This window comes from Pelodiscus sinensis, chromosome 2 (genome assembly GCF_049634645.1).
Source record: "Pelodiscus sinensis isolate JC-2024 chromosome 2, ASM4963464v1, whole genome shotgun sequence".
In the NCBI taxonomy this organism is placed as follows: Eukaryota; Metazoa; Chordata; order Testudines; family Trionychidae; genus Pelodiscus; species Pelodiscus sinensis.
Genome location: NC_134712.1, coordinates 58208196 through 58236009, shown reverse-complemented (window position 1 = coordinate 58236009; position 27814 = coordinate 58208196). Strand labels below are relative to the sequence as shown.

General features: G+C 41.5%; 1 protein-coding gene across 3 annotated transcripts in view; it reads right to left on the bottom strand.

The window, feature by feature from the left end:
• Positions 1 to 3939: 3939 nt before the first annotated feature.
• The window catches only part of MYBL1 (MYB proto-oncogene like 1), a 35245-nt gene continuing 11370 nt past the window's right edge, over positions 3940 to 27814 (bottom strand). Inside the window, exons 4-16 of one of the 3 annotated variants that reach the window (XM_006131469.4) lie at positions 24669 to 24761; positions 22359 to 22579; positions 21401 to 21584; positions 20677 to 20751; positions 19802 to 19903; positions 17160 to 17393; positions 16102 to 16467; positions 15458 to 15600; positions 14969 to 15083; positions 10020 to 10136; positions 9817 to 9921; positions 8885 to 9064; positions 3940 to 6602 (exon numbers count right to left, since the gene is read on the bottom strand). In XM_006131469.4, coding sequence (XP_006131531.2) covers positions 6474 to 6602; positions 8885 to 9064; positions 9817 to 9921; positions 10020 to 10136; positions 14969 to 15083; positions 15458 to 15600; positions 16102 to 16467; positions 17160 to 17393; positions 19802 to 19903; positions 20677 to 20751; positions 21401 to 21584; positions 22359 to 22579; positions 24669 to 24761 — 2064 coding nt within the window. In that variant the 3' untranslated portion in view covers positions 3940 to 6473. The remainder of the gene's footprint in view (positions 6603 to 8884; positions 9065 to 9816; positions 9922 to 10019; positions 10137 to 14968; positions 15084 to 15457; positions 15601 to 16101; positions 16468 to 17159; positions 17394 to 19801; positions 19904 to 20676; positions 20752 to 21400; positions 21585 to 22358; positions 22580 to 24668; positions 24762 to 27814) is intronic. The other 2 variants (XM_006131470.4, XM_075920605.1) reach the window with 2 other exon arrangements.

The window sequence follows — 27814 nt, the reverse complement described above, 5'->3', positions numbered from 1 at the left end:
TCCCAAATGAGGGCAACCGGGGCACTCCAAGACACAAAGGTTTTGCTGTCCCACACCGAGGCAGGCAAGCAAGCAGGGACACCTGAGAACTGGCTGTCCGGGGGCAAGGGGGGAGGGTGTCCCTTTAAGCACAGGCCTCAGATACCCTCAGGCAACCGCCACACAAAGACACTCCTTACCTGATGCCCTAACCCTGACCTGGTTCCGGCCGACCTTAAATCAGTGTCCACTCAGTGTGCACGTGGTATTTCGAAATAGCAAAAAGCTATTTTGAAATGCATTTTATGTGTAGACGTGTTATTTCTAAATAACTTATTTCAAATTAACTATTTTGAAATAAGATATTTCAAAATAACGCTATAGTGTAGACATACCCAAGGTGAGTAACTCCCTTTCTTCTTCAGGTGATGTCCCTAGGGGTGCTCCACGTATGGTGACTACCAAGCAGTGTCCCATGCGGTTGGTGGGACTCAGAGTTACTGCTTATTGTCTGCGGACAGAACTGCTGTACCCACCGCTGTATCGTTTGCCAACTGGAGAATTATTGCATAATGTTTAGAGAATGCGTGGTTAGAGGACCACGTTGCTTCTCAGTAAATGTCTCGTAGAGGCACATTTTTTAAGAATGCCGTGGATGCTGACATAGCCCGGGTAGAATGGGCTCTTGGTAGAGTTGGCAGCAGTTTACCAGAGTGGTTAACTGTAAACTCCAAATGGTCTTGGAGAATGCAAGTCGCTACCAATTTTGAAATTCGTTGAGTCAACAAAGGGTTGCCCTTTGAAAGGCCAGTCGTAGCAGCAAAGAGTCATGGAGTCTTGAGAAAACTCCGAGTTCTGTCACTGTAAAAAGCCAAAGTACATCCAATGAATGCAGCTTTGCCTCTCTGGATGAAGCATGAGGTCTTGCGAAGAATGTAGGCAAGATAATGGGTTCAGTGATGTGGAAGCTTATGCCGAAGGAGGAGCATCGGGTGCAGCCTCAAAGTCACTTTGTCCTTACTAAGCACTGTATAGTGCAGGCCCTCCATTAGCGCTCGTTAATATGGAAAGAGGAGCTAATCTTAGGCACGAACGATGGGTGCAGTCTTAGTGTAACTTTGTCTTTTGTGAATATAGTATATGGTGGGCCCATCATGAGGCTGTAATAGTTGTCCCTATTTCTGCTATAAGGAGTGTATCTCTTTCTCCGATATGGTAGTGTGTACATGCCAAGGGTGTGAAGTGTAGTGTGAGTGTCCTTGCTGCTATGCAGGATCTCATCTATGTTCATGGTGAAAAGTTTTTATTTATTGAAAGGGAGATCTTCTACTTTCGTCTGTAACTCTTTAGGCACCCTGCTACTTTGAAGTTGATTGATCAATTAAGGGCAATAGCCCATAAGGGAAGGCAATTAAGTGTGAAGAAACAACACCTGAGGCAAGAGAGGTTACAAGTCCGCCTGTTACCACGGGCAGTTGAAGAGGAACAGAGGGGAGGAGGTTGGGCCGCAATCAACTGTCACACTGCCGGCAGCACAAGACACCTGCTGCGCATGTGCAGCCCGACTAGCAACTACTTAGAAAAAGTTCCGATCTGCAGCTCTAGGGATGCCCGTCACCATACGTGGAGCACCCACGGGGACATCACCTGAAGAAGAATCCATTACTAAATATTTGCTGCCCACGTAGGTACTGATAGCCTGTAATCACATCAACCTTTGCTCTTTGTTATGCTACATACACATTGAGCTTTTTGTGTCTATTGCTAGGAGGCACATTTTTTGATCCTTTAGTCTTTCTTCTTTGAACCCTCTCCAATTTATCAACATCTTTCTTGAATTGTAGAGAGTAAACCTGAACACAGTATTCCAGCAATGGTCGCATCAGTGTCATATACAGAGGTAAAACAACTTAGTCAAGAGTCTTTTGTTTACGGATCCAAGGATTGCATTTAGCTATCATGGCTACAGAATTGCACTTCAAGTTCATATAAGCTGATTATCCACCCCAACCCATAGGTCTTTTTCAGAATTACTACTTCTCACAACAGAGACCCCATCATGTAAATATGGTATACACTCTTTGTGAATATATAAATTTGTATTTAGCTCAATTAAAATGCATATTGTTTGCTTGTGCCCAACTTAAAGTGTTCCAGATCGCTTTGCATCAGTGATATATCCTCTTCATTATTTATTTCCTCACTTTTTGTGTCACCTGCAAATTTAATTAGTAATAATTGTGTTTTCTTCCAGGCTATTCATAAATATTAAACAGTCTAGTCTCAAGAATGCATTTCTTTGGAGATCCCCCATAAACACACATCTGGTCAACGAGGATTCCCCATTTACAATTACATTTTGAGATCTATGAGTTAGCCATCTCTCAATCCATTTAATGATTGCTGTTAATTTTGTATCTAATCAAAATGTCATGTGGCACCAAATGCCCTATAATGCATTATATGAATATTATCTTTATTAATCAAACTTTAAATCTCAAAGAGATCAGTTTAGTTTGAGTGATCTATTTTTCTTAAGCCCATATTGATTAGCAAGGGCAGGAAGAGGTGGTGCGGGGCCTGTGACAGAGGGTTTTCCCCACAATTATGGCAGGAAGGAGTAACCCCAGGCCTCACTCCCCACTTAGGGATGGCCCAGATGATCATTTTCTTCCAAGTTCTCAATTACTCAAACAGGTAATGCGATTTTGACTTAATGTAATCTTCTGTATTTACTGAGGGTTGTTTTTCCTGAACACCCTTCATGGAACAGTTTTGAAAACTATCAAACATAACAGGTAAGACTGAATCCATGGTCCAAGAGGTGGCAAATCTGGGTAAAAGTTATAGTCACAAATGCAGCAGCAATTTCACTTACACTAAGGGGACTACAAGTAGCCTGTATAGCCCTCAAATAGAGCGGCCTTCTCCAGGAAAGGGAGGGTGAGTAAAGGTAGATGGGAATGAACTACTTCTTAGCAAAAAGCAAGAAAAAGGAGGTTACTCACCTTCCTGTAACTGATGTTCGAGATAAGCATCCCTGGGGGTGCTCCACATAAGATGTTGAGCATCCCACTGCTTCTCAACAGATTTTTCTTAGCAGTGCATTGGGGGCCGCGCATGCGCAGTGCACACGAGCCTTCCCCGGAGCCATCGCGCATGTACGCCCCCCCCCTTCAGTTCCTTCTCCATCTGGAACCCGGCAAACAATGTGTTATAGATGTTATCATAAGGGCATTCCAAAGTAGAGGGGAGGAAGGGAGGGTAGTGGAACACCCTCAGGCATACTCATCTCGAAGAACATCATTTACAGGAAGGTGAGTAACCTCCTTTTCTTCTTCGAGCAGCATCTCTGGGAGTGCTCTACATTAGGTGACTTCAAAGCAATATTTTCTTATGGAGGTAGGGATTTCGGATCAGGTAAGTATGCTGTTTATAATACAGCTTTTGCTAGTTTAGTATGCTGGAGGGGTCCTGAAGCAAGTGCATAATGTTTTGCAAAAGTGTTTTCTTAAGACCACATGGCCACTGAACATATGTCATGCAGTGGAATTCTTCTCAGGTAAGCGATAGACGTGGCAACTGCTCTTGTGGAGTGTGCCCAGATTGGAATTGGAAAAGGTAAGTCGTTTAGCGAATAATAAGTAGTGATGCATTCTGTGATCCAATGTGACAATCTCTGTAATAAACAGAAGTGGGAAATGGAAAACAAAAATAGTTTTCTTCTGAATATTAAAAGGTAAGCTGAAAAATTAAGCTATGGAAGTCACACTACAGCCTCTGCTTGACAATCACTTTACCAAAATAATAATTCCCATAGACGTTTTCCCTTCTCCATATCGACAGCTATGGAATTATTGCAGCTTTCCATTCAGACTCTCTCAAAATATGTAACTAGAACATTTACAATAAACAAACCAAACTAGTCTTATTTCTCATAAGAAACAAGAGCCTTTCCAGTAACCTTGTACATAGATGCTTTATTTCTGCTGTTAATATGGGTCTGCATTATATGCAAGATTTTCTTACATGAAACAAAGTTCATTGTACAACAAAAAAACAACTTCATCAAGGCATTTGTTGTACATTTTATCAAAACCTTAAAACAAAATGAATTATATATGTAGTCAGTTTTCATGCATGTTTGGCTGCTGCATGTATAGTCTACTTATAAACTGAAAGAAATGCAAATGCACACAACATTCAAAAGATGATAAAAAAGATTAAAACCTTCTTGCTAAAGCAATAAAGAAGCAGTTAACTAGATGATTCAACCAATACCAATTCAAATAAATACTACTTATCATAACTAAGTTTAACCTTGGTACTGGTGTCTTTGGTGCAACCATTTCTTCTAAAAAAAATCCAGGGGGGGAAAAATCCAGTTCCTGGCATGAAAGAATTACAAGAATCTCTCTACATATTATGCAACTTAATCACTTTCATTCATTTTGTGCCACAAATTGGATTCTCCTTGTGAAATCTACTGCTAGCAATGAACACACCAAAACCACCATGCCAAGGGGTTCTAATCGGCTCCTCCCATTTGACACGAATGAGGAATAATCCTCGCACATCTTGGATTTTTAGATCTCTTTTCTATAAGCATTTCTCTTACTTTTAATCTGATTTAAAATGGATGTAACTTTTAAATGCCTAGATTCTATAGTAGGCTTAAAAACATTCAATATTTAAACAGTTCTTTAAAAATACTGGAACCCATGAGCTGTTTTAAAAAGTATTTTAAATAACCACATATTGCTTTTCAACATACCATATACCAAGTGTTCAAATTAAATAACAAACCATTTTCTGAAGATCTTGGTATTACGTGGTATAAATTCTGTGGCATAAATTTTGCTATATCCGGCATAGTAATGGTTGATCTCATTAAGATAACTGGAGAACCTGCCATCATTTTTTTTTGGGAAATTTTACATACAGTGCATATGATGCCCGCTCTTTCCATCTCTCATAGCAGCAAGCCGATTCTGCTATTATCAATAGCAGCACACCCGGGAGTGGAGAGGAAGAGTGTCTGAATTATAAATAGCTAAAACTACAGTGTACAATTCTATTTACTTGTCAGTATTGTTGATAGCACACAATTATATAATCTGCAAGAAATTAACTACATAAAAATCTCTACAACAAAAGCAAACCAAAACATTCCTTCAAAAGAGACAAAGTAAGTGCAAATACCTAAAATAGGCAACTGAAGCAACTGTTGTAACCTGTAAAGGTTTAAATAAGGACAAATATTTTCATAAATAAAAATGTTCTCTTCCCTCTTCTAATATTTAGTATGTAAATATACAATGGTCAAACTTCTAAGTGCAGATAAGACTGTTTTTAAAAACAAAGGTGCCAAGTTTTTTTAAACATGTAATAAAATTCATTCATTTTTAATTCATGAATAGGGTCACATACAGGACCTCCAGCTTGCTCTCATACATATAATTAATTAAAAACATGTTATCGGAATACCTGTAATATTATTATAAAGGAATAGTTTATAAACTACTTTGCCGACCAACATGATTTGAAGGGTATATAGTGCAATCCTTAGGTAGATGTAACATACAGTATAGATTTATATGCTTCACAGACTGTAATGATGCAGCTATTCAATACTTCAAGGTTAAAACTTGTCCTTTACCATTTTAGCTGTTATAACAGGAAACAACATTGGCTTCTAGACAACCTATGTACACATAAATATCTACATTTAAGCTTTAAAATGAAAATAAATTATAAAGACAGAATCCCTTCCAATTTACAAAAGTTTCCCTGTTCCTACATACTGTACAATACATTCAACAATTGTCTCAGTTTCTGAGATTTATGAATACTGATGTTTTACACTAATGAAAAACTTAATTCATCCCATTTGCCTACTATCATATTTCTAGTACCATTCTCAAATAAATATATTTAACACTGTAGTTAATTTTATTGTTTTTGCAGCATACCAAAAACTAGTAGTGCAACTTTCTATCCTTCCTTTAGACTCCTTTCCATCGTGTTTCTTTATATGTAGAAAAAAAATGCTACATAAGCAACTGAGCACTTAAGCAAAAGCATTTTCATACAGCTATGTATGTTGCTTATTCAGAAATCAGAAGTACCTGTAAACCTATCCTACATTAAAAAATGTATTAACTGGAGAGTAGCAACGTATGTCATGAAGAAAAATGTGAAAAATTGGGGTAAAAAAAGTGTACACTGACATTTACTCAAATACTATTTACACCTTGCTTTAGATTTTTTTTTTTTAATGTTGAAAAAAGTTACTTTCAGGATTGTTTGTGCTATCCTTTACTTCCAAAGGAAAAGCATGATATGTCAGCCTTTTGCCAATTAAAGAGACAAGTTTTCCTTTACAAGGATGTCTCAAAAACCAAAGACTTCATTCACATATATTTAACTGAAATCTCCTTCAGTTTAGTGTTAATTGTAAGGGGAAGGTATGGTTTTATAAGTTGCAGCAATCCTCACAGAATTAGAGCCCTTGAAGTGCTGCCAGAAGCTGTATATGTGCTCAGATATCTTCTTGCTTGTTCAGTCATGATAAGCTGATCTTCTGTTTTTCCATAAACAACTGCTTCCCATTCACAATTTGACTATATTAAAAAAAAGTTAAAAGAAAATTATACATTTTAAATAGTTGTATTTGGAATACTTCAGAATTTAAATACAATCCCAATTCAGATTCTCTTTTAAATGCTATCCACACTAAATTTCACAACAGTTTATTAATCATAAAAATTCAAGTACAGGTTGCACCTCTGAAAACTGACACACTCCGGTCCAGCAACATCTGTGGTCCTGCTGGACTACAGATGCTCCTAGATCATAGAGCCCGGGAGCCTAATGACAGGAGGGCCAGCAACATGGTTAGGGCTAGGGGCAGTAACAGCACAACTAACAGCCTAGCTGGCTCAGGACAGGTGGCAGAGGACACCTCCCCTGGTCCAGCAAATTCTCTTGTTTGGGACCAGTCAGGTCCCAACGGTGCTGGACCAGGAAAGTCCAACCTGTAATACCACATTTTATTGTTAGAGTTCATGTATTCTGCAATACCCATTACATAAATTGCGTGAAAGTTTACTGATTTTTTCAGGCCACTAGCAGTCCCTATGTGCCATGCTGAAAGCTCTAAGGCAACAGAAGTGAAGTATCAAGAGAGGCTTTCTTAAATTGAAATATGCATTGTAATTGATGTTGCAATAGCCAATCGAGTAAAACCCATCTTTTAGAATGTTTTCCCATTTATTTTACTCTGGTGAAGTTTCAAAAGGCAGCAAATGCAGTATTAACAATGCCCAGTAACTGCCGTTCAGGGGGAAGCTTTGACAACTGGGAGGGGCATGGTGTCTTGAAAGGATGCAAGGTACTTTTTTTTTTTTTTTTTTAAACACAGCAATGTTTGCCAGCTGTGAAAGAGGGGAGAATTAGACATTGTGGGATGAGTGGAAGATGGTAGTGGATATGGCCCTCCCCAACTCTGCAGAAATCCTGTGGACTGACATTCAAGCATGGGAAGCAAATGTGTAGAATGTCTCTGCCTCAGGCCGGATTTGTAGTAGTCTTTTAAAGAGCTAGCATAAGGAGCTGTGAGAAATCTACTGCCATGTAACCACAAACCAGAATCTGTCCCAAAGGAAATTTGTGATTACACAGAACCACTTTTCTGATAAATGTTAGCCATTTAACATTACCAAGTGTTTCAATCCTAAAATAAAACTGATACGTCTAATTTCAGAATGTAAGGACAGGCAGTCCCCGGGTTACGTACAAGATAGGGACTGTAGGTTTGTTCTTAAGTTGAATCTGTATGTAAGTCAGAACTGGCATCCAGATTCAGCCGCTGAATCTGGACACCAGTTCTGACTTACATACAGATTCAATTAAGAACCCCAGGCATCCCCAAGTCAGCTGCTGCTGAAACTGATCAGCAGCTGATTCCAGGAAGCCTGGGGCAGAGCAACTCTGCCTCGGGCTTCCTGTAGTCAGCCGCTAGTCAGTTTCAGCAGCGGCTAACTTGGGGACACCTGGGGTAGAGCAGCTCGGGTGCTGCTGGGTTGGTCCAGTAGCGCGGCCGCTCCTCGGCGCTACTGGACCAACCCAGCAGCACCCCAGCTGCTCTGCCCCAGGTGTCCTGATTCAGCCACTGCTGAAACTGATCAGCAGCGGCTGAATCAGGACTCCTGGGGCTGAGCAGCTGGGGTGCTGCCGGGTTGGTCCAGTAGCGCCAAGGAGCGGTGCTGCGGGACCAACCAGCAGCGCCCCACCTGATCTACCACAGGCCCCGGGCTTTGCTCCACATCTCCCTGGTCTGCTGGGGGGGGCACTAGCTTCCAGATCAGCGCCGCGGTCCGGCCCGGGTCCTGCGCCGCTTTGCTCAGCGTCTCCCTGGTCTGCAGACCAGGGAGACGCTGAGGAAAGCGGCGCAGGACCCAGGACCGGACCCGCGGCCGCTTCCAGATCAGCTGATCTGGAAGAGGCCGCGGGTCCGGCCCCAGGTCCTCCGCCGCTTTGCTCCCCGTCTCAGCAGACCAGGGAGACGGGGAGCAACTCGAGTCCTCCGGGGCAAGAAAATCCCCGTTCGTAACTGCGGATCCGACATAAGTCGGATCCGCGTAACTCGGGGACTACCTGTAATCCAAATAAAAAGAGTTTACTTAAAAATTGTCCAGTTCAGACAAAGTAAGTTTCTATGGCTGAATTACAAGCTCAAAAGACAGGAATCATGGAAATACTGACCCAAATAATAATGATGGCAAAAATATCAGCTACCAAAAGACTGAGGTACAAACTTTAAAAAAAAAAAAAAAAGGACTAGAGACCATTTAACAGTTGACATTGGTAATGAAATTAACAAAAAGGTATCTTGAATCCAGACCTGAAGAGACTTTTCTGTTTTGACATTTTTTGAAGTGCAAGAATTCTGTTTCTTTTTAATTACTGCATTTGTTTTGCTTGTTGAAGTCATAGCCTGTTTCTCCAATGTCAGGTTACATCTGTTGTCATGTATTTCCAATAACGGTATCATTAGTAAAGATGTAGTATAGATATTTTCTGACTAATGGCAAAAAGACAAGAAATGGGGAAGAGGAATAAAAAGTTAGTATTTAGTAAAATAACCTTTAACTATTACTTCCAAAAAAAACAAAAAAGGGAAAAAAAGAGGTTTAACGGTAGTTCGAATTAGGAGCTTTAATTCGAACTACCTAGTCCGTGCCGCATGTAGCTGCGGGCAGGTAGTTCGAACTATGGGAATTTAAAAATGGCGCCCGCCCGGGAACATGCAAATCCCAGGCTTCATTTGCAAGTTCGAATGCCTACATTAGCCACCCGAGTTCAAACTAGGGTGGCAGTGTAGACATACCCTTGGAATTCTCCCTTTTCCCCCTTTATTTCAAAAGTTTCCCATCCTATAACCACCATACTACAGCCAGTGGCCTTCTTCCCAAGGATGGAACAGGTCTACTCATCACCATCCGTCCTTAAAATTGACTAAACAGGCAAGATTTCCCCTGTCCACTGCCATCCAAGAACTCAGTGGTCCAACAAACAAAAGATCCACACTTGCAATACAATCCAGACATTCCCAAAACACACTCCCACATACTACTGCATGGAGCATTCCCCAAGAAGAAACTGGAGACAACTTTTTTTTTTTAATTGCATGAAGTTTACTCTTACTTGTCAATAGTTAGACCTAGGGTGACTATTAATTAAAGCTGATTTTTTTTTTTTTTTAGAAATGGAGAAATATTTGTTAAATTTTTCATCAAAATTTCTCCCAGCGCCATTATTTACTAGTGTACCAACCTGTACATCCAAAACATTATCTTCATTGAAGAGCTGGGCGCCAAGTTCTTCTTTTTCCCAAGAATCCAATACCAATGACTTTCTGACTTTCTTAGCAGAAGTGTGCTGTGATCAACATTTTACAAAGAAAATAATTACTACAATTTAAGAGTTGTTTTATTACAATAGTGGTAGCAAAAAATGGCAATATACTGCACCATCACCTCTTGCTTGCAGCTTTTATAAACAGAGTCATCTTCCTCCTTAAGGAATATGTCTGTTCCAGTCTCCTCTTTTAAAACCTCTCTAATATCTTCCTCCAAGAAGGCAAGTGGCTGTGACTGATTTAAATCGGAGGTGGAGGGAAAGGCACAGAAAATGTATGAGTTGCTGGCTTTCACCACATTTTACATCCATTTTGTTTACTACCGCAAGGAGGTATAATCTCTTCCATAGGAGATAAAAAGTGTCAGTAAAATACATCAACAAATCAAGGAATAAAAATTACTTAATTTGATAACTACAGTTCAGCATTTCAAGGCTGCACAGATTTTAACAATGCTATATTATTCCAAGTTATTTTTAGCCAGCTTGTTTCCCCATCAAGCATATAAACATTTTTAATCTTAAACAAGGAAAGTTTTTATATAAACTACATACCAGTTTGTATTTATTAGCCAACAGAACTAAGAATAATTAATTTTCCCTGAGAAGAATCACATCGTAGTAGAACAAGCCATTGTATAGGTTGAAACTCTTTTAACTGGGATTTTCTTGTCCAGCAACATCCGTGGTCTGGCAGGACCATGAATATTCCAGGACCAGAAAGTCCCAATGGAGAGCTAGCACATGGGAGCCCTGTAGACTGGCAAGTGGGAAACTGCCATACTGCAGCAAGGAATCCCAGCAGGGCAGTGGGAGCGCCACATGTGGTAGTGGAACTGCACAGTGTGGAGCAGGAGCCCGGTGTGCGGACGTGGCAGGGCTGCCAGGTGCTGCAGCAGGATCTGACAAGGTAGTGAGGGCTAGTGAGAGCGGGAAGGGGACCAGGAGGCCAGCAATCAGGCCAGGGCTGGTAGGGGGCTGGTGTCAGGGGGACCAGAAATGACCTCCTCTGGTCCAGCAAAATCCCTAATCCGGGACTGGTCAGGTCCCAAGGGTGCCAGACCAGGAAGGTCCAAACCTATACTATTTTTGCAGGGGACATTTCAAACTGAACATATACATTATTGGATTAGAATGTCCAATTTTATTTTATACTTGCAAATTCAGACTATACACACAATGGGGATGTTTCATCCCCTGTAAATGGCACTATGGTTTATGTACAGGCAGTCCCCGACTTACGCGGATCCGACTTACGTCGGATCCGCATTTACGAACGGGGCTTTCTCGCCCCGGAGGTCGAGGTAGCGGATTGCTACCTGCGAGCTGCGGGGCGAGAAAGCCCCGTTCGTAAGCTGTTCCGGTGCCCCTGGTCTGCTGGAGACCGTCTCCAGCAGACCAGGGGCACCGGGCGGGTTCCCGCGCTTCTGAGGCTTTGCCAGAGCATGTACCGGGACTCAGAAGCGCGGGAACCCGCTCGCTGCTGCCGCTTGAGTCCCGGTGCCTGTGGTCTGCTGGGGACGGTCCCCAGCAGACCACAGGCACCGGGACTGAAGCCGCAGCCGCGGGGGGGGGGGGGGAAGGGGTCCCGCGCCTCTGAGACTTTGCCAGAGCAAAGCCTCAGAGGCGCGGCACCCCGCTGCCGCTGCTGCTCTGCTCCCCGTGTCCCTGGTCTGCTTGGGGGGGGGGCGCGGATAGTGTGCCCCCCCCCCCAGCAGACCAGGCTTTTGTTTTGGACCCTGGAGCAGAGCAGCTGGGGCGCTGCCGATTGGTCCTGCAGCACCCGCTCTGGGCACTACTGGACCAACCCGGCAGCACCCCAGCTGCTCTGCCCCAGGTCCTGATTCAGCCGCTGCTGGTCAGTTTCAGCAGTGGCTGAATCAGGACGCCTGGGGCAGAGCAGCTGGGGTGCTGCTGGGTTGGTCCAGTAGCGTGAGGAGCGGTGCTACTGGAGCAACCCAGCAGCACCCCAGCTGCTCTGCCCCAGGCGTCCCCAAGTCAGCCGCTGCTGAAATTGACCAGCGCTGACTACAGGAAGCCCGAGGCAGAGTTGCTCTGCCCCAGGTTTCCTGGAATCAGCGCTCATCAGTTTCAGCAGCAGATGACTTGGGGAAGCTTGGGGTTCTTAAGTTGAATCTGTATGTAAGTCAGAACTGGCGGTCAGTTTCAGCAGCAGCTGAATCTGGACGCCAGTTCCGACTTACATACAGATTCAACTTAAGAACAAACCTACAGTCCCTATCTTGTACGTAACCCGGGGACTGCCTGTATTACAAAAATGTGATCCTTTTTGGGGAGAAATTTGTATTGACAATAATAATAGATCTTTGCTTAAGAAACTAATAACCATAAAATACTACAAGAACAAGCAGCAGTCCTGTGGCACTTTAGGCTGTGTCCAGACTCAGGGGTTTTTTCGAAAAAAGTAGCCTTTTTTCGAAAAAACTTCACCTGCGTCTAGACTGCAGCCGCGTTCTTTCGAAATTAAATCGAAAGAATGCGGCTTTTCTTTCGACGGTGGTAAACCTAATTCCACGAGGAAGAACTCCTTCTTTCGAAAGTGCTCTTTCGAAAGAAGGCGTTCTTGAAAGCAAACAGGCTTTTTAGAAAGAGAGCATCCAGACTCACTGGGTGCTTTCTTTCGAAAAAGCGGCTTGCTTTTTCGAAATTCCGCGTGCAGTCTAGACGCTCTCTTTCGAAAGAGGCTCTTTCGAAAGAGGCTTGCAGTCTAGACATAGCCTTAGAGACTAACAAAAATATATAGGATCATGAGTTTTTTGGGGGAAACCCACTTCAGATGAGTACTATATACAAATACTGTATATAATTTCACATACAGATCATCCCTTTATGTACCAGGTAGGGGGTGGGTTTCCACTAAGTCCAAAATTTTGTTTTTAAAAGCCAAGATAGTAGTGGTAAAAGCAGGAGTGTCAAGTTATTATTTGCTGGGTGATAAGCAGAAGTTAGAATCCAGAGTGAAGTGTAAGCAAAGGTGGTCTCAATTCCCTTAGCTGAATGTGAGGTGCCTTTAATGTTTGTGGAAACAAAGAAACACCCAAACACTGTAAATCCATTGGCTTCAATTCCTGTGCGTCAAGTAATTCAGCATGAAGAAGTACAGCTAATATGAGCACTCTATTTGAAAATGCATAGGCGTAAAGCTATTTTATGGTTATAATGGCAAAAAGAAGCTACCCATAAAAAGTCAGAAGAATCAAAGAAAACACACTGTCGTTTTATATGAGGTTTCATGAAAGCTCCCTTTTCTCTAGAATATTCCAGATTTTATTTTAAGAATGTACTACAGTAAACTTCCGATAATCCGGTACCTTTAGGACCCAAGGGGTGCCAGATAATCAAATATGCCGGACTATAGGAAGGGGGGGCTATGAAGGGTCTGGGGTGGAGTGGGGGAGGGGGGGATGCGCCCCTCAGCGCTGCGGGACCAACCCGGCAGCACCCCAGCTGCTCTGCTCCAGACTTCCCCAAGTCAGCCGCTGCTGAAACTGACCAGTGGCTAACTCCGGGAAGCATAAGAACTAAATTCACTCATGTGAGATGGCTGACTAGAAATTGCACCAGTTTACACCAGGGCTGATCTTGGTTTTTAAGTGTCAAAAAGAGACAGGCACACACTTATCTGCATTATCTATTATCTAACTGAAGAAGCACAACATGCTCAGACCCTCTGGCTTGAAAAACATGGTTTGATTCCAAAATAAAAACAAATAAAGTATTAAGATTTTTGCATCATGGCATTAACATGCATAAACCAAACTATATGCATGCGAACCGACTAAGCCTTATTGGTATTCTTAGAACTGCTCTTCATTACTAGGCTGCAGAGCAACTTACGTCAATGTAGTCTATATCACTCAGGGGGATGAGTTTTTCACCCACCTGAGCAATGTAAGTTATATATGAAACTTAAGTGGTAGTGTAGACAAGTTCCTAGAGGATATCAGCAGAATGAGCATGGGGCCTGAATCTTTTCCCCCTAGAGATGGTCCCTTCAAAAAATGATTGGAGCACATTGGTGGGGCATAAATGGGAAGCTTGTGCTGTTGCTGCCCCAGGCTGTAACTGTCCTGGACTTTCAACACTCCGGACATCTGAAGAAGTGGGCTGTGCCCACAAAAGCTCATGATACCATCTACATGTTTTGTTAGTCTTTAAGGTGCTATTAGACTAAGGATGTTAAAATGCGGTTAATTGACTAGTCGACGGAATTTCCATCAACTAGTCGATAGGCACTTCCGCATTCCTCCTTTGAAATGTACAAGAGCCCATCAGGGGCTCTTGTACATTTCAAAGGAGGAATGTAGAACTCAGCATACAGCCCAGGGCCAGTGGAAACTCCTGCTGACTCTGGGATGCATATGAGTGCCTGCTTTGAAATGCACAAGAGTCCCCAGTGGGGGCTCTTGTGCACTTCAAAACCATGGAGCCCAGGGTCAGTGGCCCCAGCTGATCCCAGGTTCTGAGAAAATGCCGGACAGAGGTTGGGGTCAGTTGGGACTGCCCAGCTGATCCCGGGCTCCACGCAGCATTTCCCCGGAACCCCGGATCAGCTGAGGAGTCCCCAGCTGATCCTGGGCTCCACAGCTGCCCCTTTGAAAAGCCGCCTGGGGGTTTCAAAGTGGCAGTGCCGCTGTGCGATGCAGCTACTTTGAAGTACCCCTCCCCCCCTTGCCACCTCTATCTTATAGAGGCGGCAAAGGGGGTGGAGCGGAGGGGATATTGACTAGTCAAAATACTATCCAATAAGCAAATGCTTATCGGATAGTCAACTAGTCTTTTACATCCTTATACTAGACTATTTGTTGATTTTGAAGTTTTTCCTGCTTCAGACTAATTTGGCTACCTCTCTGAAGCTCTAGATAAATGGAAGACTAATCTTCCAGCATTGGAAAGTACAGCACCTTCCAACAGCACTAATAATTTAGCTGTTTTTTAAAATGTTCACATTAAGGCTCACTTTATAACTCAGTATTTTGTATGATGAAGGGAATCAATCAGTCTTAAATAAGAGAAACATTAATGAACAGGCAAAGAGTTCACATACCACAATTTTGAGAGGGCCATATTTTTTCTCCTGAGCAGCTAGAGCATTCTTAAAAGGAGTTGGAGTCCTTGGTGTGGTACCCAGTAAAGATCTTCTAATTGTTGGAGTTCTAAAACTATCCAAGCAGAGAAAAAGTTCATGATTCCTGATAGAATTAAAGTTATATGACAAATTCAAGAAAAATTAGCTTTTCTGTTTACTGCTTTATACAATAGGGAACATAGACACACATACATGAAGTAATAAGTCACTAGGCATATGTCCCAAGTATATCTGGACTAATTTTCATTTTTTTCAATATTAAAAAGATTAAGGGAAAACTAAAATTAAACAAAGTAATTTCTTGGGAAAAATATTAAGGCTGATTTATATTTGCATGCCAATATTTAGACTTCATTTAAAAAGATTAATAGTCACATATACAGATTTGACTTTGCATAGTCTCAGATTCTCTCTTATTTTAACATCAAATCTTTAGTGTCATCCTACCCCGCATTTTCCTTTTGGTCTTTTGGTGTCATTTCCTTGTGGAGAGGAGTTGTAATAAGGACTTTTTGCCCACAGATTGGAGTTGATGTAAATGCAGGGTTTTCAAGGTTAAATTGTTCATTTCCAGAGCATGTGTTGAAAAACTAAAAGAAAAAATTAAGTCAACTTACAGAACATGAACTCTCACATTATGTTGAATAATAAAAAACATCCCCACTACTATCCCACATGATTTGCACCAAAAATCTCTACTAACTTGTTTAAAATGTATACACCTCTAGCCCCACAATATGAGCTGAATTTACTAGTGAAACCTGAATTTGAATTTTCTTTAAAAAAAATAAAAGGGATGTGGCAAGGCCTTGCAGCTACACAGTCAAATCTGAACCACCTCCAGTATGTGCAGGAAGAAAAGTTCTGACCAAATGTAAAACTGCAGCGGAAGTCAATCCCAGAAAGCAAGTCTGATAACCCATTTCTTTTGTATTAAAGCTCACCCTTTGATTCAGCCAATCCTTTAACATGTTTTCTAACCAGTTGCTTAATACATTTAAATTAAAGTTACCACGTACTATTCAAGAATCCTGCAATTTGTGTCAGTTCATTGCACTACCAGCTGTCTAGCAGTATTAGGAAATTCATACCTGTGATGGAGAAAAGGGTAGTGTTTTCACTGGTGTTTGTTTCAGTGAAACACTGACAGCATCATTATATGACCCATCATTCAGCTCATTGACTGGTGACTGTCCAACTCGCAATCTTTTTTTCTTCCTTAGGATAGCAGGTGGGGTGCTGAACTTAGCTATGGAAGGGGATGTTGAAAGAATTGCTTCTTCTCCACTGCTACAATTATTTTTTTTGCTATCAAGAACAACACTAACATTAAACTGGCACTCCATTGCCCCTTCATTATGTTGAATCCTCATTAATGTTACTGGAGCAGTTTTGACAGGGGAATTAGCAGCCTCAGAAAGGTCAAAGCTGGTGACATCACTCCATGCTACTGGATCCTACAATATAAGGATACAAGACACTCAGGCATGGATGTACTTGCGTTTTATCTTAATTTTTGCATATCTGAAATGTTCCAAATTGAAGCTGTGGATTGCAAAGTTCCTGTTTGGAATATTTCATGTCAGCAACAGTTACTCTTCGTATATTGCATCTACATATGAACTTTAGAAACTAGTTATAATTCACTGAAAGCATCCAGAGAAGTTAAATAGTATTAATACTAATCTTTTAAACACTATTAAAATAATATTGAGTGTTACCCACTCAATCACACAATCTGATTTAAGCATACATTTACAGTCTAAACAGTAGTAACTTGATGCATTTAAGATTGGTTGTTCGGCTCGGACAACCAGCTACCTCAATTTCTGGCATAAAAATGTCAATTTAACTCAGCTAAAATCAAGCTTTTAACTAAGGCATTTCACTCTGGATTAAATATTTCACCTACTTCTCTTACACAACCAGACAATTGTATATACTTTGTTTTCAGTACAATTCTCTCATGACTTCCAACAAAACAAAACAAAACAAAACAAAACAAAACAAAAAACAATCAACAGAGTGAAATTATACTTCACGCGGTGCCAGATAGGTAATTTCAAGCTGGCTGGCAAATATGAACATTTTTCAAGTAAATGGATTACTTTTTATTGAAATCTAGAGAACATCACACTTCCAAACTTACAGATTCAATAAGCTCTAGTGTCTCTGCAAATTCTGGAATGGTCTGTAGAGATGACAACACTGCATTCGCCTCCACAGCCAGATACTTGGTAGGTGAATTCTGCTGGGCAGATGCACCCTGGGTCTCATCCATACTGTAAAACTCACTTGTTTGCTCCCCAAGACTATTTAGAGTATTAGACATGCTATCTTCCATGATGAAGCTTCCAGACCAGCTAGAGAAACTTCCAGCTTGCTAGTAGTATAATAGAAATGTGTTGTTTTATTCAATTTAGAAATTGAAAATTAGTCAGAAACATTATTTAGTACAAGTTACATAAACATTATTACGGACACATTGCATAGTAATATTTTTTTCAGAAATAATGTTTGCCATTCTCCAGTGGATGTACTCTATAACAGTTTTATTCAGCTCAATAATCTCCCCACCTTTCTCCACCAAAAGTTAACTTGTGAAGTAATTCAATTACATGTTTATTTCACTTAAGTTTACAGGACACACATTCAACATTGCCCTTCTCTTAAATTTATTTTGTTATCTTCTTTATCCTTAACCTTACTCAAAGAGGGAAGGGATAGCTCAGTGGTTTGAGCACTGGCCTGCTAAATGCAGTGTTGGGAGCTCAATCCTTGAGGGGGCCATTTAGGGATGGTATTTGGACCTGCTGTGAAGGCAGGGGACTGGATGGACTCAATGACCTTGAAAGGTCCCTTCCCACTCTCTCTGAGAGAAGTATATCTCCATATATATTTTTTTCTCTTTTCCCCTTCAATGTGCATTACTTGGCATCTTTTTACACTGAATTTCATATGTAATTATGTTGCCTACTCATGTAGCTTGTTTCAGTCTTTCCTGAAGTTACTCTCTGTCTTCACTGGTTCTGACTAACTTTCTCATCTGCAAATTGTTCTGCTTCACTATTCACTTCGCCTTTACAGATCATTCAAGTTTGCATGGCAGAAGAAAGTAATCTTTTAAAATAAATGTCCCCTTATGAACACCATCGTGGGAACTGCAGAAGACAGTTGTGTTCCACAGAACCATTAATAGGGCCCTGCCAAATTCACAATCATGAAAAATGTGTCATGGACCATGAAATCTGATCTCTCACATGAAATCTAGTCTTGTGTATTTTGACCCTATACTATACAGGTTGCTCAGGGAAAACCAGCATTTCTCAAACTGGGAGTCTTGAGCCAAAAAAAGGCACTGAGTAGGGGTGTGTCTAGACTACATGCCTCCTTCGACGGAGGCATGTAGATTAGCCAGATCGGAAGAGGGAAATGAAGCCGCGATTAAAATAATCGCGGCTTCATTTAAATTTAAATGGCTGTCCCGATCTGCCGATCAGCTGTTTGTCGGCAGATCGGGGGAGTCTGGACGCGATGCCCCGACAAAGAAGCCTTTCTTCATCGACACAGGTAAGCCTCGTGAAACCAGGTTTACCTGTGTCGATGAAGAAAGGCTTCTTTGTCGGGGCATCGCGTCCAGACTCCCCCGATCTGCCGACAAACAGCTGATCGGCAGATCGGGGCAGCCATTTAAATTTAAATGAAGCCGCGATTATTTTAATCGCGGCTTCATTTCCCTCTTCCGATCTGGCTAATCTACATGCCTCCGTCGAAGGAGGCATGTAGTCTAGACACACCCTAGGAGACGGGGGTTGCAAGGTTATTGTAGGGAGGGTGACAGCATTGCCACCCTTACGTCTACACTGCCTTCAGCACTGGGTGGCCAGAGAATAGTGGCTCCTGGCTGGGCATGTAGATCCCAAAGGCAGTATATCCTGCCACCAGCAGCATAGATTTAAGGGTGGCAATACCATACTATTCCATCTTGATGTCTGCATTGCTGCTTTCAGAGCTGGACAGCTAGAAAGTGGCAGCTGCTATCTAGGGCCCAGCTCTGAAGGCAGCAGGGCAGAAGGATGGCAGTACCATACCATGCTAGTCTTAACTTTTGCAGTACTGCTGGCAGCAGCACAATCCCAACAGTTACAACACTGACATTTCAGATTTCACTATCTGAAACCATGAAACTTACAATGTTTAAAATCTTAGGACCACAACATTGACCAAAATAGACCCTGAAATTAGTAAGGCCCTAGCCATAGGTCTCTTTTGCTATCTTTTCTGTGAGTTGATGGTAGAAAATGAAATATATTAAAATATGGGCTTTTTTCATCATCTATGTTGATCAACTAAATGGTTTACCTAAGAAAATAAGTATTTTTTAAGTCAACTGTATCTGACTTTAAGTATCTGTTTTTAAGGTAACAAAATCTTGCAGTCCTTCTTCATATGGTTACCCCTTTGAAAGTTACACAATTACTCCAAAAATTAGAAGTTGCTGGAGTAGATCTCAAATTAGAGCTGAGTGTAAAGTTACCATTTTAAGAGCTTGATCTACATTATGAAAAAAAGCTCTTGACTATACCATAGTATTTACCTCCAGATAAAAATACTATATAAGAAAAAAACCCAAATGCACATTCCCTCAAGTTGACCAAATTTGATCAGTTTTGGAAAAGCATATTAAAGATAACAGTGCTATTATAGAAATACTAGCATCCATTAATGAACGGCTGACTGATCTTAACGCAAAAGCAAAAAGAACTTTTTATATAAATGTACAGTTCTTACAGACGATACTCGCTTTCTTCTGATTTCATTCTCAGCTGACATAAGAAGCAACTCAAGTTCCTTTATTTTCTTCTCTTTATCGGGATCATCATCAAACGGCTGCTGAAAAGGGTATTTAGAAAACAGGATAAAAGCAGTTAATAGAATGCAATAAATGTAACACTTCTTTTTACTTTCTTACATCTTGCACATGCTAGGAGAGGAATTATGTAAGCTACCAAGCCATGCTTGACAACCATTTTAGAATAAGGCTGTCAGTTACATGATTTTGGTAGGATTTCAATGCCCAGCTTACACAGGAGATCTGTCTGATTTTCAATCTATGCATGCAGAAGTCATGCTAGTTCTCTAATAAGTTTTAGTACTATTTGTGAACATTCAGCATGCTATACTAAGCTTTTATAACAAAAATTTCCCAATTCTCTCTCTAGTGGAAGTACCCAGGAGAACATTTAAATAAAGCCTACTCCAGATGACCACCGGCATTTTAAGCACATGCTTGGTTAACAATATTCAGAATAAATCCACATACATCCCTAGTTTGAAACTCATGTTTAGATATTATGTAACTGAATAGTCACATAACTGCATAAAATATTATCGGTTACACTACTATTCGACAGGTCCCAAGAGTGGGAAGCCCCCTGCCACCATGCACTACTGTCTGTCTATCAGAGGACAGGCCATCAGAAGAACAGAGCCCCTTTTGTATACCCCTTCATAGGCCAAGCAGAAATCCAGGAGGGAGAAGAGGGGGCACAGCAGTATATGATCCCACACCCAACACCTATAATCAGAATCCTTGTGTTTTAAGGCTAAGAAATGAACCATAATAAGCTAACCTTATTTCATCTACAATTGCCAATGAAAATTACCTGAATAAAGTTAGAAGAAATTGGAACATGTTCTATACAACCACCTTCTGATGTCACATACTGGTAACCTGGAATCTAAAAATTCAAAATATCGTATTTGCACATTATAAAAAACTTTAGAGACTGATTGGGAGCCAAACATTTTCAAATCAAACTACTAAATGGCTGAAAACTGACAAATTAAATCATCTTTAATTTTATGGATGAATGTCTATTTTCCAACTTGATATTTTTGAAACTAGAAAAAACAAATTATAATTATATAACATGATTTTATCATAAGCAAAAGACTAAACTTTGCACTGAGGGCACATTTTAAAGTAACATTCAGTTTTAAAAAAAATTATGTACCTATGTTACTAAAACTTGATATAATTTAAAACAATCTGCTTCTCTACTTTGCAGTTCACTCAGTGTGAAAACAAAAATGAAAGTCAATTAATTGCACTTTCAAATTTTTAGGATTTGCAGGGTTTGAGTGGGGAACTCTGCAGGGAAATTTTAGTTGGAAAACAACTGCCACAATGAATTTAAAACAAATCAAGGAAACAGTTCTATTGATATTAGGTTTTTACGATTTCCTTTAACAAATATAATTTACGTCAAAATTAAGTTGACAGGTGGCCTCTTCAGAGGCTAACTTCTATTTTATAATATGCCCACAGTAAAGAAGAAATATATACTGCAATGAATAAATTTTGGCATGTACATTTAAAAAACTTACTTGTGCCTGAACAGGTATGTAAAACTGATTCTGGGTTTGTAAATGGTCTACAGTAGCACAAGGTTTGTGCTGAAGTTTTGATGAACTAGGCTGTTCAGTCTTGATTCCATCTTGTAAGTATCCTTCTTGTTCCACTTTTCTTCGCATAGTGGAATTCCAATGATTTTTTATTGAATTGTCTGTCCTAAAATAAAATAATATTGTAGGAAGATAACTTGGTTTCTGTATTTCAAGAGCCATTTTTAATAATGTAAATTACACCATTTTACAAAATCACCACATTGCAAACATTTATAAATAACACCAACAATTTTCTTCATTTACCACATACATTTCACCACTTCCCTAACTTGTGATGAATATCTTTTTTCTTGTTTGGACAACCTCAACAGCTGAATATGTTATAGGACCATACTGTTTTCATCTCTTATTTATCAAATATAAAACTGTAAGAAAAACACACCCACAATTTAACTCCTGCAGAACTTTAGCCATTTTTTAGATCTAAAATCTCCTACATTTTGCCTTGCAGTATTCCTTAACAAGAGATGGGGAAAAAATTCAGGATGAGATGGGTATGGTATTGTATTAGTAATGGTTAACAGTGTTGTTATTTGAACAATATATATGGAGGAAGCTCATATTACTCCAGCTGATTACGTTTTTGTGGATCTGCCAACAGAGAGAAAAACATGGTTTAAAGATGAGAGTTATCTTTAACTAGAAGACATAAGCTTGGTTTTTAGGGTGACTGGTTTATTTTATTTGTTTGGGGAGGAGGGTTAGGTAAACTTAAATTTTGGCAAATACCGAAAAATCCATAGGGAGACAATGAATTTATGTGAATTTTTTTTGTTTACATTTAGATAATCTTTACAAAGTTACAAGGTCTTTCCAAAATCCATGTAATGACTGGAATTTATGCTTAGTTAAAAAAAAAAAAAAATTTGAAAAGCACCTTCCAGGAAGAAGTTTTGCAATTTCAGCCCATCGGTTTCCCAAACGTTTGTGAGCTTCATAGATTATTCTGTCTTCTTCTTCTGTCCATGAAGATTTCTTTACCTCAGGATTGAGGTGATTATGCCATCTCTCTCTGCACTGCTTGCCTATTCTCCCTTTTAAGTGTTTTGCAATTAGAGACCAACGTTTTGGACCATACTTCTGAACTAATTCAATAACCTGGAACAAAAATCAAACAGTAGCAATGGTAGACCATTTAGTATAATAGGATTTCAAATCCAATTTTTTCAAACAGAGCACTTGTGAAATTAACATTGGAAAAGAGATGAATAATAAAACATATATATTAAAAATTAAGGATTAGAGAATGTGTGGATAGACGATCCCTGATAGTCATTGAAAGGAGTCCAGGTTACAGAATTATGTATAAAATTCTGCTCCTAAAGTTAAAAAGACTATGTTGTCAAAGAAATACTAGCTGTAGAAAAGTATATGCTAACCAAGTTAGATTTCAGTATCAACTGCCAACTCACACACAGAAATACTTAAATTACTTGATAAAATGATTAAAAGGTCTAGAAAACAGGACCTTGAGAGAAGATTGAGAAACTTGGATTGTTTAGTCTGAAGAAAACACCTCAAAGGGGACATAACAGTTTTCAAGTATTTAAAAGCTTGTTATATGGAGGAGGGAGGTAAACTGTTCTAATTAATGTCCATGGATAGGATAAGAAGCAACTGGCTCAAAAGACGGTTTTGGTTGGATGTTAGGAAAAACTTCCTGTCAGGGTAGCTAAGCACTGAAATAAATTGCCTAATGGGGTTGTGGAATTTCCAACACAGATTTTTAAGAGCAGGTTAGACAAATACATGTCAGGAAAGGTCTACAATACTTAGTTCTACCTTGAGTGCAAGGGACCAGACTAGATGACCTCTCGAGCATTCCTCCAATTCTATGGTTCTTTATTTCTTGTGAAGAAGACTGTGCACAGGCACTGCTTGTTCTAAACATACGTAATGAAATATCTTGTCTGTTTTTCCTAGAGGGCTAAATGTAACCGAAGAACTGAGATCATCATCATGAGATATTAGGCAAGTAAAGCAGGTATAGAATGATTTTCTATTCCAACTGTTTAAAAGGAGGGTGTCTTTTCCCCTTTTTAAACAGTCTGCATAAAACCAGTTTCCACTCTCACTCATGTTTCATTTGTTTAGTATCTGTTACGTGAATCCTCTTAGTTTTCCAGTTCTGTTTTCACAGAAAATAGAGAAGATGTGATATAATATTATATTTAACAGATGGAAAAAGAAGAGGGTTTTGATTTTTTTTTAAAGCCTTATAAGCCTCTTTCACAAAAGAATACAAACTAGCGATGTTAGATAGCATGTAACTGAATAGTTGTGTAACCTCATCAAATTTTAATGGTTACATGGGTATTCGATACTCCCAAGGAGCCCCCCCTATCCCACACTGATGCTTCTGTGAGGGGAGCCAGTCCGAGAGGTGGTGGCAGCAGTCTGAGGGAGCCCTCTGAGCTCTCTGCAGACAGAAGGTGCACTGGCATTGTGGCCGGGAGGCAGCTCCACGGAGACGGCATGCGTCGACAGCCAACTTCATAGCCAGTTCCCCGTGCGTATTGGCTCCCTCCTGCCCACTCCCACACTGGTGATCCTGATAGAGAGGCAGCACCGTGGGGTGGAGGAGGGGGGAAAAGGGGAGAGAGGACTCCACAGAATCCAGTGCTTGTGGGGAACTGGATTAAAAGCTGGCTCCTCACAGGCACGGGCCTCTGCCTCCCCCCACTTGCTGCCTCTGATACAGTGCAGGGGGGAGGGAGGGAAGAGTACATGTAGTCAAAAGGATTAACCGATAACCCCAGGCTTATCAATTAATAGTGTAGGGATGTCAATGTGTAGAGGACTAATACAAATCCATTTTCCCTCATTATGGTAGGTCACCTGTTCAGTCTGGTGATCTGAGGGAGTACAAGGTATCAACCAGGTCAGATTATGGCCTATGAATGTTAGTTCCAAAAACAAAGTTCTCCTTTACCCGGAGATTTAGAGAAACTGTTCAACTAGCAAACAGAAATGATAAAAACTTGAGCAGGTCTGACATTTTATGTCATCCAGGGCAGCAGCACATATCCAGCATAACACACTGAACTAGCTTGTGTGTGTTATGTGGGAGCTGAAATGCCAAAACCTTGATGGTAGGACTGGGGAAGAGGTAACACAGAAAGAAGCTTTGATGTATTTTTGCTGCAGTTAAAAAATAAACAAATACAATGTGAAATAGGTTCCATACCCTCTGATCCTCTTCTTTAGTCCAGGGACCTTTAATCAATTCTGGGTTCAGAACCTTCTGCCAGCGATGCTGGCACTGAAAATCCGAACGATTCTGAAACAGTTTTTAAAAATGATTTTGCTAAAGATTATCTTTATTAGATAGTTTTCCAGACCATTTTCCTTGCAGAGTGCAGTATTTTTGACTGATACCAAATGTAAAACTAAACAACAAACTATAGGTAATTAGAACTAAACAAAATTGTTCCAGAGTAGAAAAGATTTAATCACTGACCTTTCTAACCTCTGTAATAGTTATTTTCATTAAGAAAAAGAGACTTACCCATTTTGTACTTGTTCTTTGAGATGTAGATGCAAATATGCACTCCAGTGCAGTACACTGCTAACTTACACACAAAAATCTAAAGACTTTTTTTAACCACAGTAGCACCTTTTAAGGTAGCACACGCTCACTTTATGTGCTTGTGGGCCCACTAGAGATCATATAAAGGCTAGGGATGTGAACGTGTACCCGTGTACACGGTTATCTCACTTTTAAACACACACACTGCTGATGTTTCAGAGGCAGCACCATGGGGAGGTAGGAGCTGGAACACAGGGGATGCCGGATTTCAAGCTGGCTCCCCGGTACACTGAGCCAACTGCCCTTCCCCACCACACTGCTGCTTCTATCAGAGGCAGCAGTGTGTGGGGGCAGGCAGGAGCCAGTACGCCCCACACATTTCCGCTCCCATGGAGCCTCCTCCTTCACCCCCAACACTGCATACTCTAATACAGAGGCAGCAGCATGCGAGTATGGCAAGGGAACAGAAGATAGGAGCTGGTGCTCGCAGGTGGCCGGTTTAAAAGCTGGCTCCCATCTGACCACTGCATGTAAATGTGTTTACAAAAATAAATGCTTTTTAACATCCCTAATAAAGGCAACACTGCCCTCATCCATCCTCAGTTCCTTTGCACAAGAAAGAATATCTGAAGAGATCAAGGGTGGGCCATAGAATACACATCTGCACCCGTATTTTGAAGAACTTTTTCTTCATGTGGATGCAAACATGTATTCCACTCAGGTGAGTGACAAACAGGACCATCTGAAGGTGGACTCAGAGTCTAGAACAAGTGTTGGCAACCTATAGCTTGCAAGCCAAATATGGCTCTCTAGGGCAGTGTTTCCCAAATGGTCTTCCGCGGAATCCTGGGGTTCTGTGAAGTGAAAATAAGGGTTCCGTGAGAAAATTACCGTGTGGAGCCCGGGATCAGCAGGGGAGTCCTCAGCTGATCCCAAGCTCCACTGCTCCTTTGCAATGCCGCCTCTGCGCGTTTTGAAGAGGAAGTGGAGCCTGGGGTGAGCTGGGGACTCCCCAGCTGACCCCAGGCTCCTAGTGGCATGCAGCATAGCATGGAGCCTAGGGTCAGCAGGGGACCTGAGTTCCTGGCTTTGAAATGCACAACAGCTCCCACTGGGGACTCTTGTGCATTTCAAAGTAGGCATACCACATGCAGCCCCGAGTCAACAGGACTTCCCCCTGGCCCAGGCTGTATGCGGAGTTCTGCATTCCTCCTTTGAAATGTACAAGAGCCCCAGGAGGAGCTCTTGTACATTTCAAAGGAGGAATGCAGAAGTACCTATTGACTAGTCAATTAATGGCATTTTAACATCCTTAAGAAAAAAATCACTGTTTGCATTGAAAACTGCCAATATAATGCATATTAGTTTTTTAGCTTTATTTTTTGAACACAATAAATGTGATTTTTGTTTTTAAATATGTGCAATTAAACTAAATGTTGATCTCATGACCTTGTTTAGCATTTGTTTATTACTATCCTTACTTATTTGTGGTCTACTTTTTCAGCTCCATAAATAAGACTGTTTATTAGGGGTTCCGTGAAATTCTTTTGAGTTTAAAAGCGTTTTGTGGCCAAATAAAATTGGGAAACACTGCTCTAGGGAGTCAGATATGGCTCTTATGGAGCCCTAACTCAACAGCCCCATGCTTCCCTGCAGCAGGGAGCCAGCGCTGGCACTACAGCCTTACGGCCTCCACAACAGTGGAACGCCAGCAGTGAGAAGAAAATCCCGAGGTTCCCTGCCAGATCCGGCATGTGGGGAACAAAGCAGAGCTAAAAATGACTGGGCACGACAGTATTTTCCTTTCCTCCAGCGTGTGGGAAACCAGGAACCAAAGATGGCACCTTGTGTACTGCTCATTTGTTCCCTCAGGACACACTTACTGCAGCCTCCACTGCCAACCCTTCCCAGAGGCTTCCTGCCAGGGAACGGGAACAGTAGGAGGCATGTTACATGGTGCTTGCCACACAGCATGAAAACAAGTGCCCCCCCCTTCCCATGCCCAGACACCTACTCTCACTAACCCCACCCGGCCAGACAGCCTGTTCCCAGTCCCCCGACCAAAATCCCCCCCTGCTCCCTGACCTGTCAGCCTGCTCCCTGTCCAAAATCCCCCCCAGTCTCCTGGCTAAAATCCCCCTCTGCTCCTTGGCCCCAGCCAGACACTCCTTGCCCCCTGGCCAGACACCCCTTGCCTCCTGCCCAAAATCCCATTTGTCCCCAGCCCCTGGGCCAATCCCTTCCCCCGCTCCCTGACCAGACAGCCAGACCCCAGCCTGCTCCTGCCCCCTGCCCAGACCTTGCACCCTCACCCCCCTCCTATACTCCTACCTCCTGCCCCTCTCCCATTCACTGGCATCCTTGTCCCACACACTCATTTTTGGCCCCAATGCAAAGCCTAGTGGGGGGGCCCACAAAATCCACAAACCCTGGAACCCCAAAAGAGTAAATCTGGCCTGAGGCCTTGAACCTCAGCCCTCCCTGCCCTTCCCCCAACTATGGAGCTGGAGCACCAGGGGAGTGAAGTGTTTCAATAGGGAGTCACATCAGTAAGGGTTGGGGGGTTTTTTGCTTCTCACTTTTGTGGCCCCCAACTGATTTTTCTGTGGGTCAGTGGCCCCTGACCCAAAAAAGTTCCCCACCCTGCCATAAATAAAATATTGAAACATTTTGTGTTGGACATAATATTTTACTTTATTTAAAAATGAAGCCTGGCCAACATGCCCCCAACTGGGGCCCAGAGCCCATCTGGTCGCAGCATCAGGTTAAAGGGGAGTATCATATACTGACAATGTCAGCTTTCT